We start from the raw sequence: 14,737 nt of genomic DNA, 5'->3' as shown, positions 1-14,737 counted from the left end.
TAAGAAAACCTAGCAAATGTATACCTTTTCCTTGAGCATTCTACTTGAGCTTGATGCTGACATTCAAGCTTGGCTCAAGATGAAAACACAATCATAATTTACATTTTCTACATCACATGGATCTCATACTAATTATATTAGATTCGATATAATTAGTATATTGAATCTTGATGCCTCGGAGTCCATTTCTTTTGCATATTCTAGATTATAATATATTTATCACTATAACTTAATGATCTTGACTTTGATGGCATTCATTCCAAATGCATCCAATCGTCTGCATGCATCACATATGGAACATATCTTCATATATATCTCAATGCACATGGGGACTAATGCACTTTCAGTGGTCTTTGCTTCAGTGGCTAAAGCACAAGGAGCTTCTTTTAGTGGCATGTATCCAGCTAGGGCGGGAAGCAAAGGATATGTTTACACACATATATGTATGTTGGTTTAATTTAGTACTCTTCAGATAAATCCTCCAGTACCTTAATTTGCTTCTAGTGTGTGAAGCATGATATTTTGGTATGTGTATATCTCGTTATATATGCAGAGGCTGGTTGTGAACTCTACGCTGTTGTTTTGCCTCGATATCACGTTTTGAGTCAATAAAGGTCCCATTATCGGGGGGAAATATCCATCTTTAGTGAGCTGGAGAAATGGAGGGGGGCGGCTAGGGGCTCACATGTTAGATGATGTAGCGCCTTACTCGGTGCCACGTTAGTTATTAACATGTCTGTCCAATCTTTTTGTATTAGAGTGAGAATTAGAGCTGATTCTAATTCTGTGTAAATCTGGTTTAACATCTCATAAAAATACAAATATAGTTCAAACTATCACAGTGCAACAAACATGTAGCTCAAAGTTGAATCTACTAAATAACTACTACATAGCAACTTTACTCCACAATCTAACTAGCAAAGTGTTCATAGCGAATTTCAACAATTCAACGCCCATGTCGTGGGCATCCTAGTGGAATTGATGGGAGGCGCATTGCGAACATTTATGTCGAGCGGCAGCATCCGGTACTCGATGTCAAGATCTCTCAAGATCTTCATCATCTCTTGGAGAATGAGCTCCCTCCTGTCGAACCTCATCCCCATGTCTTGGAAGTTGATGGTGTGCCGGCACCAGATGGATATTTTGAGCCTGTTGGTGTCATCGATGTCGCGGAGCACGACCATGGAGCCAGGGTACCAGTGCTCTTTCTTGTTGTCAAGGTAGCTGAGATTCAAAATGACATAGGCTTAGTATTGCTCATGACAGAGTGAGCTTTGGCAACAAATTTCAGGTGAGCAAGGAGCAAGGGCACGTACTGCATCAGCCTCTCCTTCATGAGGGCCAGTTTCTCCGGCGGCGTGGCGACGTTGACAGAGAAGTCGACGGCGTCTCCCATGTCGGGGCTCCTGTAGTAGTTCATGATGGGCAGGGTGGCGAGCTTGCTGTTGGGATAGTAGACCTTGAGGTTGTCATACCGTAGGAAGATGGTGGTCATGATGTTCATCTCCTCTACGACCACCTGAAATTCCCAACAGTCTGGAGCCACGTCAATCAGTGCAACCCTTGGACGCAGCCAGATCATGTAAAATCAACAGGAAGGATTTTAACCTGCATCCCGTCGACCTCGCACCGATCGCCGACGTCGAAAGGGTGCATGACGAAGAGGAAGATGATGGCCTCGAAGATGGTCTTGAGGGTGTTGCCGAAGATGAAGGCGGCGACGAGGAGCTGCGAGCTGAGGAAGACGAAGGTCTTGGTGGTGGCGAAGCCGAGGATGAGGAGCCAGAGCGCGAACACGATGAGCGCCACCACGACGTTGGCCATGTGGTGGAGCTTGTTGACGGCCGTCTTGGTGTCGTTGAGCGTGAGCGCGAGCGCCTTGCGCTCCCGGAACGCGTTCACCACCCAGTTCTTGAGCGACCGCTTGCTCACCCTGTTCTGCTCCTGCGCCCCCTCGAAGAGGTCCATGGCCTTCAGGGCCTCCTCCTGCCTCATGAAGCGCATCAGGTCCGACAGGTATATGTGCCTGCGCCATGAAATCACAGCTGGATCAGTGCCGATCTTGGCAAGAGCTGTTGCAAGCAAGGACCGGTAATGGCGGAATGGAATGCTACTGACTTGGATCCAGGCTTGGCGACGTTCTGGAAGATCCTCTTGGCGGCGACCTTGGCCTCGTACTCGCTGTGTATCTGCGTGGCCAGCTCGTCCTCCTGGTCCGGCCCCGTGGCGTGCTTGATCTGCTCGTCCATGGTCGTCAGCGCGCCGTAGCGGACGATCTTCATCAGCCTCTTCATGCTCCACGCGGAGATGTTCTTCTGGCTCAGCCTGTGGAGCTGGTCGATGGAGATGGAGCTCTCTTCCAGGTGCCGATCGCTTTTCTGCCTCTGCAGCTGCTTGCTGGCCCCTCTCCGGGACGCCGCCGCCGTGAGCCGCGCGCCCTTGGGCGGCGCCTGAGCGGCGGCGGCGGTGGCCTTGCTGGGCATGGCCGCCGCCTGGAGATCGCTGGGGATGTTGGCCCCGGCGCTCTGCAGGCGCTGCACCTCTGCGAGCATGCGGTTCTCGTCCACCAAGGGCGGGCCGGAGAGCGTCTCGATGACGTACTGGTTGAAGAGCGCGTCCTGGATCCGGTCGAAGAAGGTGGAGACGTGGAAGGAGGAGGCGAGCACCTTGAGCAGCAGCGTCTTCACCAGCCGGATGGCGGTGGCCACCAGCAGGCAGCAGAGCACCTTGGTGACGTAGGGGAGCACCAGCGCGTGCGTGTCCTGCTCCCGCTGCGCGTCCTTGTCGAAGAGCAGGTGCCACGCCACCAGCGCCACGCCCAGCCAGAGCACGTTGCGCACGGCGCGCCGCACGCCGTACACGAAGTAGAGCACCTTCTTCCGGAGCAGGAAGTTGCGCTCCACGAAGAAGACGGCCATGCGGATGAGCCAGCCGGACATGAGGCGGCCGCAGATGAGCACGCAGACGAGCACCTCCCACTTCCAGAGGTGGAGCCCCGAGAACTTCTTCCTGGCCAGGGTCGGGATGGTGACGCTGCACACCAGCAGCACCAGGATGATCACCAGGCCCACCCACTCCAGGATGATGAGGCAGTCCACCGTGTCGGGCTTGGAGTCGGCGGCGAGGTCCTCGTCCACGAACGGGTCGTCGTCCTCCTCCACGTCGTGCCCGCCGGCCTTGCCGAGGAAGCCCGACCGGTTGAGGATGCCCGACCGGAGCTGCCCGGACTTGGGCGGCACGCCGCCCTGCATCACGAACGACTTGCGGTCGCGCTGCTCCCCATCGGTGGTCGACCCGCTCGACGGCGGTGGGGGGTCCATTAGCCGGGACCGCGTCTTGCAGCGCGGCAGCAGACCGCCGGCCGTGGACGACGACGAGCAGCGTAGCACCTCGGCGGGGTCGGCTCCTGCTCCCGCTTTGGCGGCGGCCTTCTTCCGGGTGTTGGCGCCGCCGCCGTCGGACGAGGAGGAGGAGGAGCCCGACGGGCAGAAGCGCTTGCGCGGGTCCTGCTGGAAGGCGACGCGGGAAGGGGAGGGGACGTTAAGGAGCCGCCGCATCTCCTCCATCTCGAGCTCGGGGTCCAGCGCTTGGTCGCCGCCGGCAGCGGCCTGCTTCCGCAGGAAGTTGTCGATGAGGCGGCCGGGCGGGTCGTCGCTGCACTCCCCCTCGGCCCTCGCCGGCGACGGGGGGGACTGCGGCGGGCGGTTCTTGAAGCTGAATGACTCGGCGAAGCGGCTCCCCGCGCCGGTGGGCGAGGCCGGCGCGCTGGACCCGCCCGAGCCGGTCACGGGGACGGCGGTGTAGGCCGGCCCGGCGGGCGCCTTGAGGGAGAAGGAGCTGGCGCCCACGCCGGCGATGGCGACGTCGTCGTTGATCTTGACGACGACCTCCCGGCGCCCGCGGTCCTGGTCGAAGTCGAAGTCGAAGGACGCGGAGCGCGACGCGCCGTACGACTTGATGCTGCCCTTCCGCGGGAGATCCATCGCGCCTCCGCCTGAGTCTCAGCAGGGGCAAGCTAATGATCGGCGACGTGCGGAGGGAGGCTGGATCGATCGGCTGGGCGTACGTGTGGAGATCGCTTGGCGCGCGCCGGAGGGGACGCCGGACGCACGTCGGGCCGCCTCCGGTCAGGCACGTAGGCGCGGCCCGCCCAGGCCGCCTCCGATCGTCAGTGTTCGTTCAGGCGATGCAGCGGGCAGTGGAGGGAGTGTAGGTCACCTCACCTCACCTGACGATTGATCTGCTCCGGCGAGTGAAAAGTGGAAGCTGTCGAGGGCGGAGTGGGGTGGCATATATCGGGTCGGGGGAGGCGCATGCATGCGACGCAACGGAAGACGTGGCTGCTGCGGGGGAGTGGAACGCTCCCCGCGACCAGCGGCGAGGAAATCAAGTTGGAACTGTCAGACCGCCGTGGAGGCCGCTAGCTGCTCAGTGGTGGTGGTGAGCTGCGGACGGAGGCCTATTTCGGGGTGGTAGATATGGTCTCGCTGATTCCTTTCCTCGTCGGTCTCTTGGTGCTTCTCCCATGCATGCATGTCCCCGATGGTAATGGTGGTGGTGGGTGCAAAAATGTTGGGCATGCACCTCTGTCCCGCACATCAAACCGTTGTAGTATTTTCCTTTTCAACATAAAATCCATGCATGCATGACAAAGGTGCATACACAGGAGACCAAACCGTCGGGGTGAAAGATAGTGCGCGATGGCCAAAAAAATCAAGTTTTTTTAAGAAAAAAAAAAAGCAAAGAAAGAAAGAGATCAAGTTGAGCTGGGCTAGTAGCATCATTTTACTTTCTTTTCGTGCTTATGATTTGCAGGTCACCTGAAAATTAGCAAGAGCGAGCGGTAGAGGTGACACTGACAGGTATTCTGCTAGCTCCCGGGAAGATGAGTGGTGGGGATGGGGGTCGGGGTTGAGGGATGGTCGGGGCGCGACAACACATCGAAGGGGCGGTGAGGCACACGTGGTAACGTTGTATGCCGCTGGTGCATGGGCCATCGGTTAGGCTAGGCTAGTGGGCAGCTTGACGCGATAAGGAAGAAGAAACTCCACGCTCAATCAAGTTACGGCAGCAACAAAAATTGGTCGATCCACGGTTCTCTTTTGTTCTCCATTGATATGTTAACATTTTAGGGTTTTTTATGAAGTCTTTGTTACTTTTCCATTTGTTTATGTGTTTCATACGGCACAACGTACATCACATGCCTTCGATGGGGCACATCGCGCCCGCACACCCAGCCCACATTGTGCGCGTGATAATTTAGTAGATTTTGAATGTTTCCCAAAAAAATTATGCACCAGTTGGCCGGCCCTTTTAAGCTTTATTGTTTTCATTTTCGCTTACTTTCATGGGCTTTTACATTAGCTTTTTATTTGTTATAGTGTCACTTTTGCCCAAATTTTCACTTCTATTTTTTGTTAGTTGTTATCAGTTATTAACTTTTGAATCTAGCTATGGTGCATTAGATAGTGACTCCGTAGCAGCGTTCATGCACACCTGACTTCAGTGTATGCCCATGCATCAAGGTCACCAACCACTGGTTTTGTTTGGACGGAATCCACGATGCAGAGTCGGTCGAGCCACAAGACTTAGTTTGTGTGGTACCTTTCATGTATCCTTTTGGATTTGTTGCGACGGGTGGAATGGTTTATAGCGAACACATGGGGAATATGATGGACATTGGGTTGGGGCTGGGCAAAGATATGTCCCCTAAGAGCACTGAAATCATGGTTGTGCAAAATGCTTTTCTAGCGGAGCTGGTTTCTACCGGAGTTCTCTTAGCCAACCAAGGATTGACACGTTGTAGTATATACTACCCGATGCATTAAATTCCCTTGCACTTCATTCACCTCCTTCCTAGCTCTAGACCCACCCATGTGACTCCATTCAGGATATCAACTTCATTCTTGTCTAGATTTTGCATAATGCTACTCTTGTTATTTGATTCTAGTCTTATTCAACTTTCAATTAGTCTCGAAAGATATGTTTTCTCATTTAAATCTCGGTGCTATTACCTTACACACATTAATCTCGGTTTCAAAAATATTTAGGTAGTTGTGATTGTGACTTCATTACTTCTTCGCCATTGTGGTTGTAAATTCATTTAAAAAATCACCCATTTCATTTGGATTTTCATTGAGCTATAATTTTTTAATTAAACTTACATACAATTTAGTTTAATTATGTTTTATGATTTTCCAAAATATGCTTTACTAGTTTTCACTCCGCTAGTATTAAATGGATTTCAAAGAGAGACAGCCAAAACATGATAGAACTTGGACCCTGATAAGTGTCACACGTGTGGCACAAAGCAATTTCGTTCACACGTCTTTTTAGCCAACCATTGTAACACGTCAGCCTTTTTCTCTTTTTCACACATGCAAGCAAAAAGGGACAAAAACAGATAATATCAGCGGGAATCTTTTGAGTTTTTAAAACTTTAAAGTGCTTTACCTCTTAAATGAAAAATTCGATTTAAAATCCGTATTCATCATTAAATCCGTCACAACAAAGACTTCAAAACTAGATCCCATATTGATATGTTCCGACGATATCTTTTGGCGGTCAAAAGTTGCCATGTCTATTGCACATAAATTGTCATGGTTTTTACACTGAAGTTGTCATGATATGTTTCAACTACTTTTCTTCTACGTTTAAATTAATTTTGTCATGTTATAATAAAGGGGATTAAAAACTAAACTTTCCACGGAGAATTATTAAAAAAATCATGATCCATGAAATAATTTCGACATAGTTCATAATTAAAAAATAATCCATTATCAATTACTTTAAAAATGCATAGTCAATGACTCAAATTTGCCATAAACCAGAAACTAAAATTTCCATGGTGAATTAATTAAATTTTCCATGATACATGCACTAAAATTTTCCATGGTTCATATAAAAAATAATTTCCATGATCAAAACAGTAGAATTGCCATGGTCAAAATACTAAAATTGTCATGATCTATAAACTAAAATTGCCATGATCCTTGAATTAAATTTTCTGTTGTTAATTACTAAAAAAATTCATGGTCAATTAATAAAATTTGCCATGAAAAGTAGTTGAAATACAATGGTAGCTTTAAATCTAGAAGAAAAAAATAGATGAAACATATCATGGCAACTTTAATGTAAACACTATGGCAACTTCAGTATAACTTCATGGCAAGTTTTTGGCCCCAAAAAAGTCCCTGAAACATAACAGTATGGGATCTAGTTTTGAAGATCTCGTCGAGACGAATTTAATGATGAAATGGATTTTTAATTGAATTTTTTATTTAAGAGATAAAAACATTTTTAAGTTTGAAAAAATAGAAAATTTTCACTGATGTCATCTGTTTGATGTGACAAAATAGATGGTAATGGGAAATCAATCAACTTCAACCGGATGATTTTCCACTCGCATCAATCGTGCGATGCGAACGCCATGCGTCCTGTGGGTCCCGCCCACCTGTCAGCTTTTATCTCCTCATCTTCCAGAGCTAACGAGAACCGCTCGAGTTTTAGACCAAGTTCGGTCCCTTTTCTCGCTCCCCACACATCTTGCACCATGGCCTGCAGCATCCGCTATGGTGCCAAGCTCCCACCCCCCACCCCACTGCTCCGCGACACCACACGCCGGTGCGCCGTGACGCGTCTACCATGGTTGCCCAAGCACCACTCCGCTTTTGCGAAAGGGCACACACCGGTGTTGTCGGCGTTGCGTTGCAGCGGTCGTCGACGGCTGCTGATGGCTGCAACGCTGCCCTCGTCATTTGATTCAGAGCTCCGGTGCTATAACTCGATGCCCGACGGTGCCACCAATATTGCGATGCAAAGCTCCTCGATGCTGGTGTTGCGGTGCGGCACTCGTCGATGTCGCCGGCGGCTGCTATGCAGCACTCCTGAATGCAGCCATGTTCGACGCTCCCGTCGGCGCTGTGACATGGCAGTCGTCGTCGGTTGCCGGTGCTGCAACGTAGCCTCACGGGCGCTGCTATGCAGCACCTCATGATGCTGGGCTGATATGGCGGCTCGTTGGCGGTTGTCATTGCTGCGATGCAGCGTTCGACGGTGCTATCAACGCTCTAACACGGGGATTTGTCGGCGGCGGCCGGTGCTACAACGCATCCTTGCCGCCCTGCTATGCAACACTTGTGATGCTCCTGCTATGCGACCCGTCGGTGGTCGACAGTGCTGCAGTTGATTTTGGGATGTAGCACTTGCCGGAGATGCTGGTCAGATGGGCGAGGCGCCACAGTGCTGCAACGCAGCACGCCCCGTCGTCTGTCGGTGTTGCATAGAAACATCAAGCCGGTGTTGCTGCAATACATGGGCCGCTGCGACGGAGGGACAAGGATACGGCGGGGGCTTTCTGTGTGTGATCGAACGACTACACGGGCTAATCGGACGGCTACAGACCCGACTGATTTCCTATGGAGCTCAGTCGGTTGTTTTGTAGCAGCCGCCATGATAATGAGAGCATTTGGACCATGTTGCTTCATGCCACACGTGTAACACTTATCATTTGGGTAGATCTGTATACATGTGTGAAACTCTATGAAACATGATGGAACACATTCTAAATATATCTGATGCCAACGAATAGATAAAATGAAACTTTCAAGAAACCTCTTTTATACTAACCATGCGTCACATTAACATAAAACATGTCAAACACGATAAATTATTTTAATAGGAAATTTGGTTATAGTTTAGGAGAAGTTGCATATAGTTCTAAATTGTGAATTTCAAAAAAAATTGAAATGTGTCCAAGATTGATCTTGCTTTAAAGATTTCAACACCATTGAACCCTAATATTCAAAGAGGTCATGCTTTACGAAGGTAGGCGGCTAACCGCTTTCCACTGGAGGTGGAAAGTCATGTCACAAACTTTGACCGTCCGTGAATAAGTATACATCTAGCTTTCCACTGTAGGCGGCCAACGCTTTCCACTGGAGTATCTAATGAAAGTCTGGGTCCTTCGAGACCCTACTCTGTTCAAAAATTAAAAAAAAAACGCAAGTTTTCTGGTAAACCTGAACGCCCAACCTAAGGACAATATAAATACAAAGTTATAATTTTAAGAAACTAAAGACATAGAGGATCAGGTGGATGGGGTCTAATCCCTTAAAACCAAACAAAATATTGCCTCGGATATAACTTTTACTTTTGAGGAATCTGGTAGAGGGTAGAGATGCTCTAACGATTTGAAATGTCACAAGGCCACATGGCAATCTGACAAATACGTTATGAATGTATGCTAATATTGCTGCAGCCCGGTATTTTACCCAACAAACTGCAGTCACAGATCCCAAACAACAAAGATACCAGGACCACGTCCACTCGATTGTCATACTACCGCTTTCATAAACAATCTCATATACTGATATTACTGCAAAACCTAGAAAGAAATAGCACTACCAGCAACCGGAAAGAGCATTTTGCTTTTGCTCGAACCCCTGGAATTGATAAATCTTTGTAACCTCTGTTTTGAAGAGAGGATTTCCGGAGGTATCTGGATCCTGCAAATTTCTGTGTAAGCTCACAAAACTATTCGCCCATTTGATTCACTTGGTGTGCTCATTAAGGTAACACAAAACTCATACATTCGGCAGTAAAAAGGTAACGCCAAGCAAAATCATTCACTGCCTCCAGTCCAGAGAATGGGACAACCTATCTTGCTCTGGACCACTGTCTTCAAGGCTTCAACCGTTCAGCAGATGTAGGAAACATGTTACATATGACACAGGACAATTATCTGCAACGGTGAAAAGACATTTTAGCATGCACAGAATATTTGATCAATTTAGTGGTGGGAAAATCAAGTGCAAACCATGGCGTAATTGAATCATACTAATCATTTTGGGTCAAGCAACAAATATTTCTTTGTTCAAATACTTCCATGCAAAAAGCTTCAAGTTAATACGATAGATTATGTTCAGATAGTTTCTGAAGAATAAATAACTAGAACGAAATAATAGTAATAATATCAGGATATTCTCCATTTTATCTTTCTTAAGACCTTCAGAATTAAACTTATAACATGCTAAAAGATTATGCAAGCTCCACAGAGTTTCAACTCATTTGTTTCGGAAGAATTCTATTTACTGGTTGGAGATTAAATGTAAGGAAGATGGATATCCAGGTTACTATTTTATCAAACATCTATATCTTGAATAGTTGTCCATCTTATCTGATTTTTTTCAAAACATGTCAATCAAAGATGAAAATCAAAGAGTACTCATTTTTTTCAAAACATGGATATCCCGGTTAATATGAAGGTATCAACAGACATGTCACTTAAGTCATATGGATAGAGATATCTATTTACATCTACATTTAAGTGGACAGGAATGATAGTTAATTCCATATCTACAGACATGTCGATCAAAGAGTACTCCTTTTTTCGCGATGTAATGAATTGTGACAATTACCAATAAACTTATCCAATTCATACAATGTAACATGACAATCAGTATGGCCACTTACATTAGCCGTATGGAAGATGGTCCTGTAACAGCGGCAACTTTCTGAGCCTTCTGTGTTTCAAATTTATACAGTTCTTTCAGCTCTTTCTTTGCTTTCCGGGCTTCTCTCTTCTCTTCTTTTACCGCGGACTAGAAAAATTAGGCACATAGGGTAAGGTTGTCAAAATTAATAAGCAAATGTTATCTCAATCAGGTGTAGAAGGTAAATGATTTATGTATACATGTGGTTTTACAGATCCATTAACAACCAAGCATGAAAGCACCGCCAACTGAGCCATATTATGGATCAGTATGCAGTTCAAAATTATAACCAAGAAACATGACTGCACTTCTATGATCCACGCATTTTCAGGATTGGAATTTGGTAGTGCTTAACAAACAATTAGTCCATTCGTGTATAGGTTTTGTGATGACAGATTACATCGGATGTGTATTTGGAATTACCATGATTTGGTAAAGCTATATGGACAGAACAAATACGTTGTAAGAGAATTAACGGTCCAGGTTCAATTTCAGATACTAACAAAGTAAATTTCCCCTAAGCCAACATCAGTTTATCACATGTAGCTGGTCAATTTTTAAGAATGGTGACGCATCAAGTCAACAATACTAACATGTTCTCCCATTTTTCCATCTCAAATGTTAGCTGATCAAATGAACACATGATCATATCATCTCAAGGAACATAAAACCAAATATATGTTTACCTTTCTAGCTTTCTTTTCATCTTTTGTTTCCTTCTGAACTACTACCTTTTCAAAATAATATTCAGCATCTGAAGCTTCTGTGGGCTTTGCTTTCTTCTCCTTTTCAACTTTTCTTTTCCTCTGTGGCAGGTAATCTACAGGAAGTTTCTCTTTACCATGAAGCTTGATGATATCTTTCGTTGTTGCTGTTTCCCCAGGGAAAACTTTGGGAAGACGATTTCTAGGATTTCCTGGAGTTTGAATTTTGCCAGGATGATTGTCCAAGTTAGAGTACATGGAAACAATGGTCTCACAGTCCCAAACTTCAGATTCATCACTGCTTTCTGAAACAAGCAAGACCTCTTCATCTTCTGCAGTTTCATTTAAATACCTTTCAGCATATTCAGCACACTTTTGGATCACATTAGCAGATTCATCCACCTCCTCAGCGGTGGTTGAGTCAAGTTTTCCACGAACAAAATCTGCCGGTGTTCTATATTCTTCATCAACACATACATTTTGATTGTGGAACAACTTCAATTCATCTATAACCTCTGTTGGGAGTTCATGTTCCCCATCTCTAACAGCTCCATCATCATCATCACTAGCTCCATACTCTTCCAGAGCAAGCTGCAATTGGTCCACGAGAAGTCAAGATCTGAAGTATAGCTTTTTATAAAATAAAATAAATGTGAAGGTTCAAAGCATAGAACAAGATTTCCAGCCTAAATTTCAGAAACAGCAGGCGGTTAATGATACAAGCAATACAAGATACTCCATCCTATATGTTCACTTGAATAGTTACAAGGTCAATTTAACTTTCGACATAGTCCTAGTCTACAACAGGAAAGTGCCTAACACAGTCCTGCTAAATCTTCTACATAGAGAACGCGTTGAATCTACTGAATGGTTAAATACAAATGACAAACTAGGAAGCAAAGATTGTTATAAAATATATATAACAGATATTTCCATATCATATTGTACTTAATTATCCATAACAGTAGGGGTACGGTTGCAACAAATGGGAAGTAGTATTCAACGCTGACAGTAACATACTAAAGCTGCAGACTCGTCATTGTGTGTTAGCAAGTTATAGTATCAGTTAAATTTACCAAAACTTAGTGATCTTCCTTTCAGAAACAAGCTAGCAATCAATCAATCATAAACTTTAACTAACAAGATAACAGTTTTTTCAGACCGTCTTGCAAAGCAAACTGAGAGGGTTATCAAATGAAAGAAGCTCACCAAATCAAATTGTTCATCCAGCAATCGTGGCACCCTCGGCTTGGGCTCATCCTCTTCATTGTCGAACTCCTCATCATTTTCCACATCACTGAACACACCACCACCCTCTTCCTCACTTTCATCCTCCATGTCATCCCCTTCGGCTTGGTTTGCCATGATGACGAAATCCTCCTCCAAACCCTCATCCTCGCTCTCATCGAGCAACCTTGCAACGTCAGGGTCGACGGCCTTCTCAACTCGCCTCACCGGTGCCGTCTTTGCGGCCACCTTACACATGGTCCTCCCCTCGTCCAGCTCTTCCTCGACCTTGCCAGAAGAAACCCGCACCTTGCTTGCATCATAGGCCTGCACACAGAACCAACATTAGACACTCAAATGGCAGGCTTGGATGGGCTTTTGAGAAATAACCAACCTTGACGTCCAGGGGAAGTTGCTCTGGGCGGGCGGTATGGCTGGGCACGAAGGAGGAGGCCACAGCGGAGGGCCGCAGCTCACGGAGATGGAGAAGGTAGTTGTAGCCATCGTCGGGGAGGCCGAGCTCAAGGATCTGCTGGCGGACGTGGTCGGGGAGGGGGGCAGAGGTGGAGGAAGGGAATTGGTCGGCGGCGGCGGTGGGGGAGAGGGAAGGGTCTTCGTCGTCGCCGAAGCCGGGGATGGTGTAGGCGTTGTTGTCGACGCGGACGAAGACGCGGTCGTTGGGGTCGGCGGCACCGTCGCGGGGGAATAGGCGAAAGGTCGCGAAGTTGCGAGCCTTGCGGCCGCCCACTCCTGCTCCTGCCATGGCGGCGGCGGCGGCGGAGGAGGAGGTAGGTGCTGTGGTTAGGGTTTGGGGATTTGGGTTTGGGGGTGAGAGTGAGACCGTGGGAGCGTGGGAGCGTGAAACGGACGAATAGAACTTTTGGGGGAGAAATTTTGTTGTCACCCCTCTAGGTTTTGCTCATTTCCCTTATGCCACTTCAAATTTGACATATCACTTTTAATTATATATAAGTTCGAGTGGCAAAAACAAAACAAAAATCCAAATTTGTGTGGGCTTGAAACATAAGTTGAACGAGTTTGATGAATCTAGATTGAGACAAACAAGCTACGATTGCACCAACGAGCATCTGTGTGTGTATGGGAGAGCGGGCGGGCAGGTCCGACGGTGGTGGCTTCCTTTCCTATATTAGCGGGGAAAGACGCGGCGGGTGCCACCGCGTCTGAGAGAGCCCGTGTGAGTGTCTTTTTAAAAAAAAAAATTGGTTATATAGATGGAATAGGGGGAATGAGAGGAAGAAGAAGGTGAAGCTGCAGTTTTTTTTGTTAGTGGACAATTTCAAACTTAAACCTTTCATTGATCAGTTTGTAACTTTATCACTCGTCGCTGCTTCCAATAGTCTATTGTGTTTTGAGAAGTGCTTTTGTACATATTTTTAATGGGTAGATATGCTTGCGACAAGATAATAAAGTTTTATCGGGCGATTGAGGGACATACATCTCAGTGAATCGTGGGCCTACAATTGGGGTCTTCAATGGCAGTTAGGAATTATATATGCAAAGGTAATTAAAAGTTCATCAGCGACATGGGCCGGATGAATCCAAAAGAAGATCGAATGGTGAGAATTGCTCGAGTGGGGAGGGCCCGAGGAGCCAAGTAGCTAGCCCTGCATGAATTTGGAGGGGATTTTGAGTTGCCAGTTTAGTTTGTGTTCGCTTGTTTTCATCTCCATCAATTCTTTTAAATTTTTACCTGGTCTGAACCCCATTCACCAACTGCTTTATAGTCACCTCAATTGATAACATGTCATTTCCTTTTATGCAAGGGATGGCAAGAGTATAGCAAGCATTTTCTCTAGCAAATACTCTGCATATATGAATATTAAATGCACTTTATATCAGGATAGAGAAGAAACATAGGTTGGGATTGCATTGAAAAGTTTAATAAGACCTTGTGTTAGAAGATAGTGTAATAGTCCGATGGTAGCCAATTGGAAATAGGATTGTTTTTACCAATGCAAACCAAAATGATGAAAAGAAATCGCATATACATATTATACTACACATTGGATGTCTCATGATCTGTGCATGTGAGAGAAATAGGGAGAGAAAAAGAAAAATTGCCACATTAGTTTGTGCGGGCGTACAGGGAAAGGACCCCACCCAAACCGCACCCCACCAAATAAAACTCCATCCACCTGTGTCTTTCTCTCACACCAAACGCCACCCACCAAGCTCTCTCAGATCCATCCCCAAAAAATCTCACACCCGACTCTCTCTTTTCCCTTGATCTGATCCAGATCGAGGCGAGATGTCGCCTTCGCCGCCCCTCCACCTCTAGGATCCAGCCGTCTC

The 14,737-nt window shown here is 46.8% G+C and overlaps 2 protein-coding genes across 3 annotated transcripts; both read right to left on the bottom strand.

Moving 5' to 3' along the window:
- Positions 1-792: 792 nt before the first annotated feature.
- Positions 793-4,483, bottom strand: LOC125507129 (mechanosensitive ion channel protein 5-like). The gene is made up of 4 exons (XM_048671813.2): positions 2,119-4,483; positions 1,609-2,026; positions 1,317-1,519; positions 793-1,224 (listed from the first exon to the last, which is right to left on the bottom strand). The coding sequence occupies exons 1-4, from the start codon at positions 3,981-3,983 to the stop codon at positions 939-941; spliced, it is 2,772 nt and encodes a 923-aa protein (XP_048527770.2). The 5' UTR covers positions 3,984-4,483; the 3' UTR covers positions 793-938.
- A 4,610-nt stretch (positions 4,484-9,093) lies between these two features.
- LOC125509734 (Low temperature viability protein) lies at positions 9,094-13,273 on the bottom strand. Of its 2 annotated transcripts, XM_048674757.2 has the most exons (5): positions 12,819-13,272; positions 12,407-12,751; positions 11,180-11,788; positions 10,474-10,601; positions 9,094-9,742 (listed from the first exon to the last, which is right to left on the bottom strand). In XM_048674757.2, the coding sequence occupies exons 1-5, from the start codon at positions 13,185-13,187 to the stop codon at positions 9,739-9,741; spliced, it is 1,455 nt and encodes a 484-aa protein (XP_048530714.2). In that variant the 5' UTR covers positions 13,188-13,272; the 3' UTR covers positions 9,094-9,738. The 2 variants fall into 2 exon arrangements, with proteins under 2 accessions (XP_048530714.2, XP_048530715.2); XM_048674758.2 differs by lacking the exon at positions 9,094-9,742 and having other exon boundaries at positions 10,470-10,601; positions 12,819-13,273.
- Positions 13,274-14,737: the final 1,464 nt, after the last annotated feature.

This window comes from Triticum urartu, chromosome 5A, assembly GCF_056163025.1.
Source record: "Triticum urartu cultivar PI428250 chromosome 5A, HENAU_Tu73, whole genome shotgun sequence".
NCBI classification, from domain to species: Eukaryota; Viridiplantae; Streptophyta; class Magnoliopsida; order Poales; family Poaceae; genus Triticum; species Triticum urartu.
This window is presented reverse-complemented; position numbering and strand designations above follow the sequence as displayed.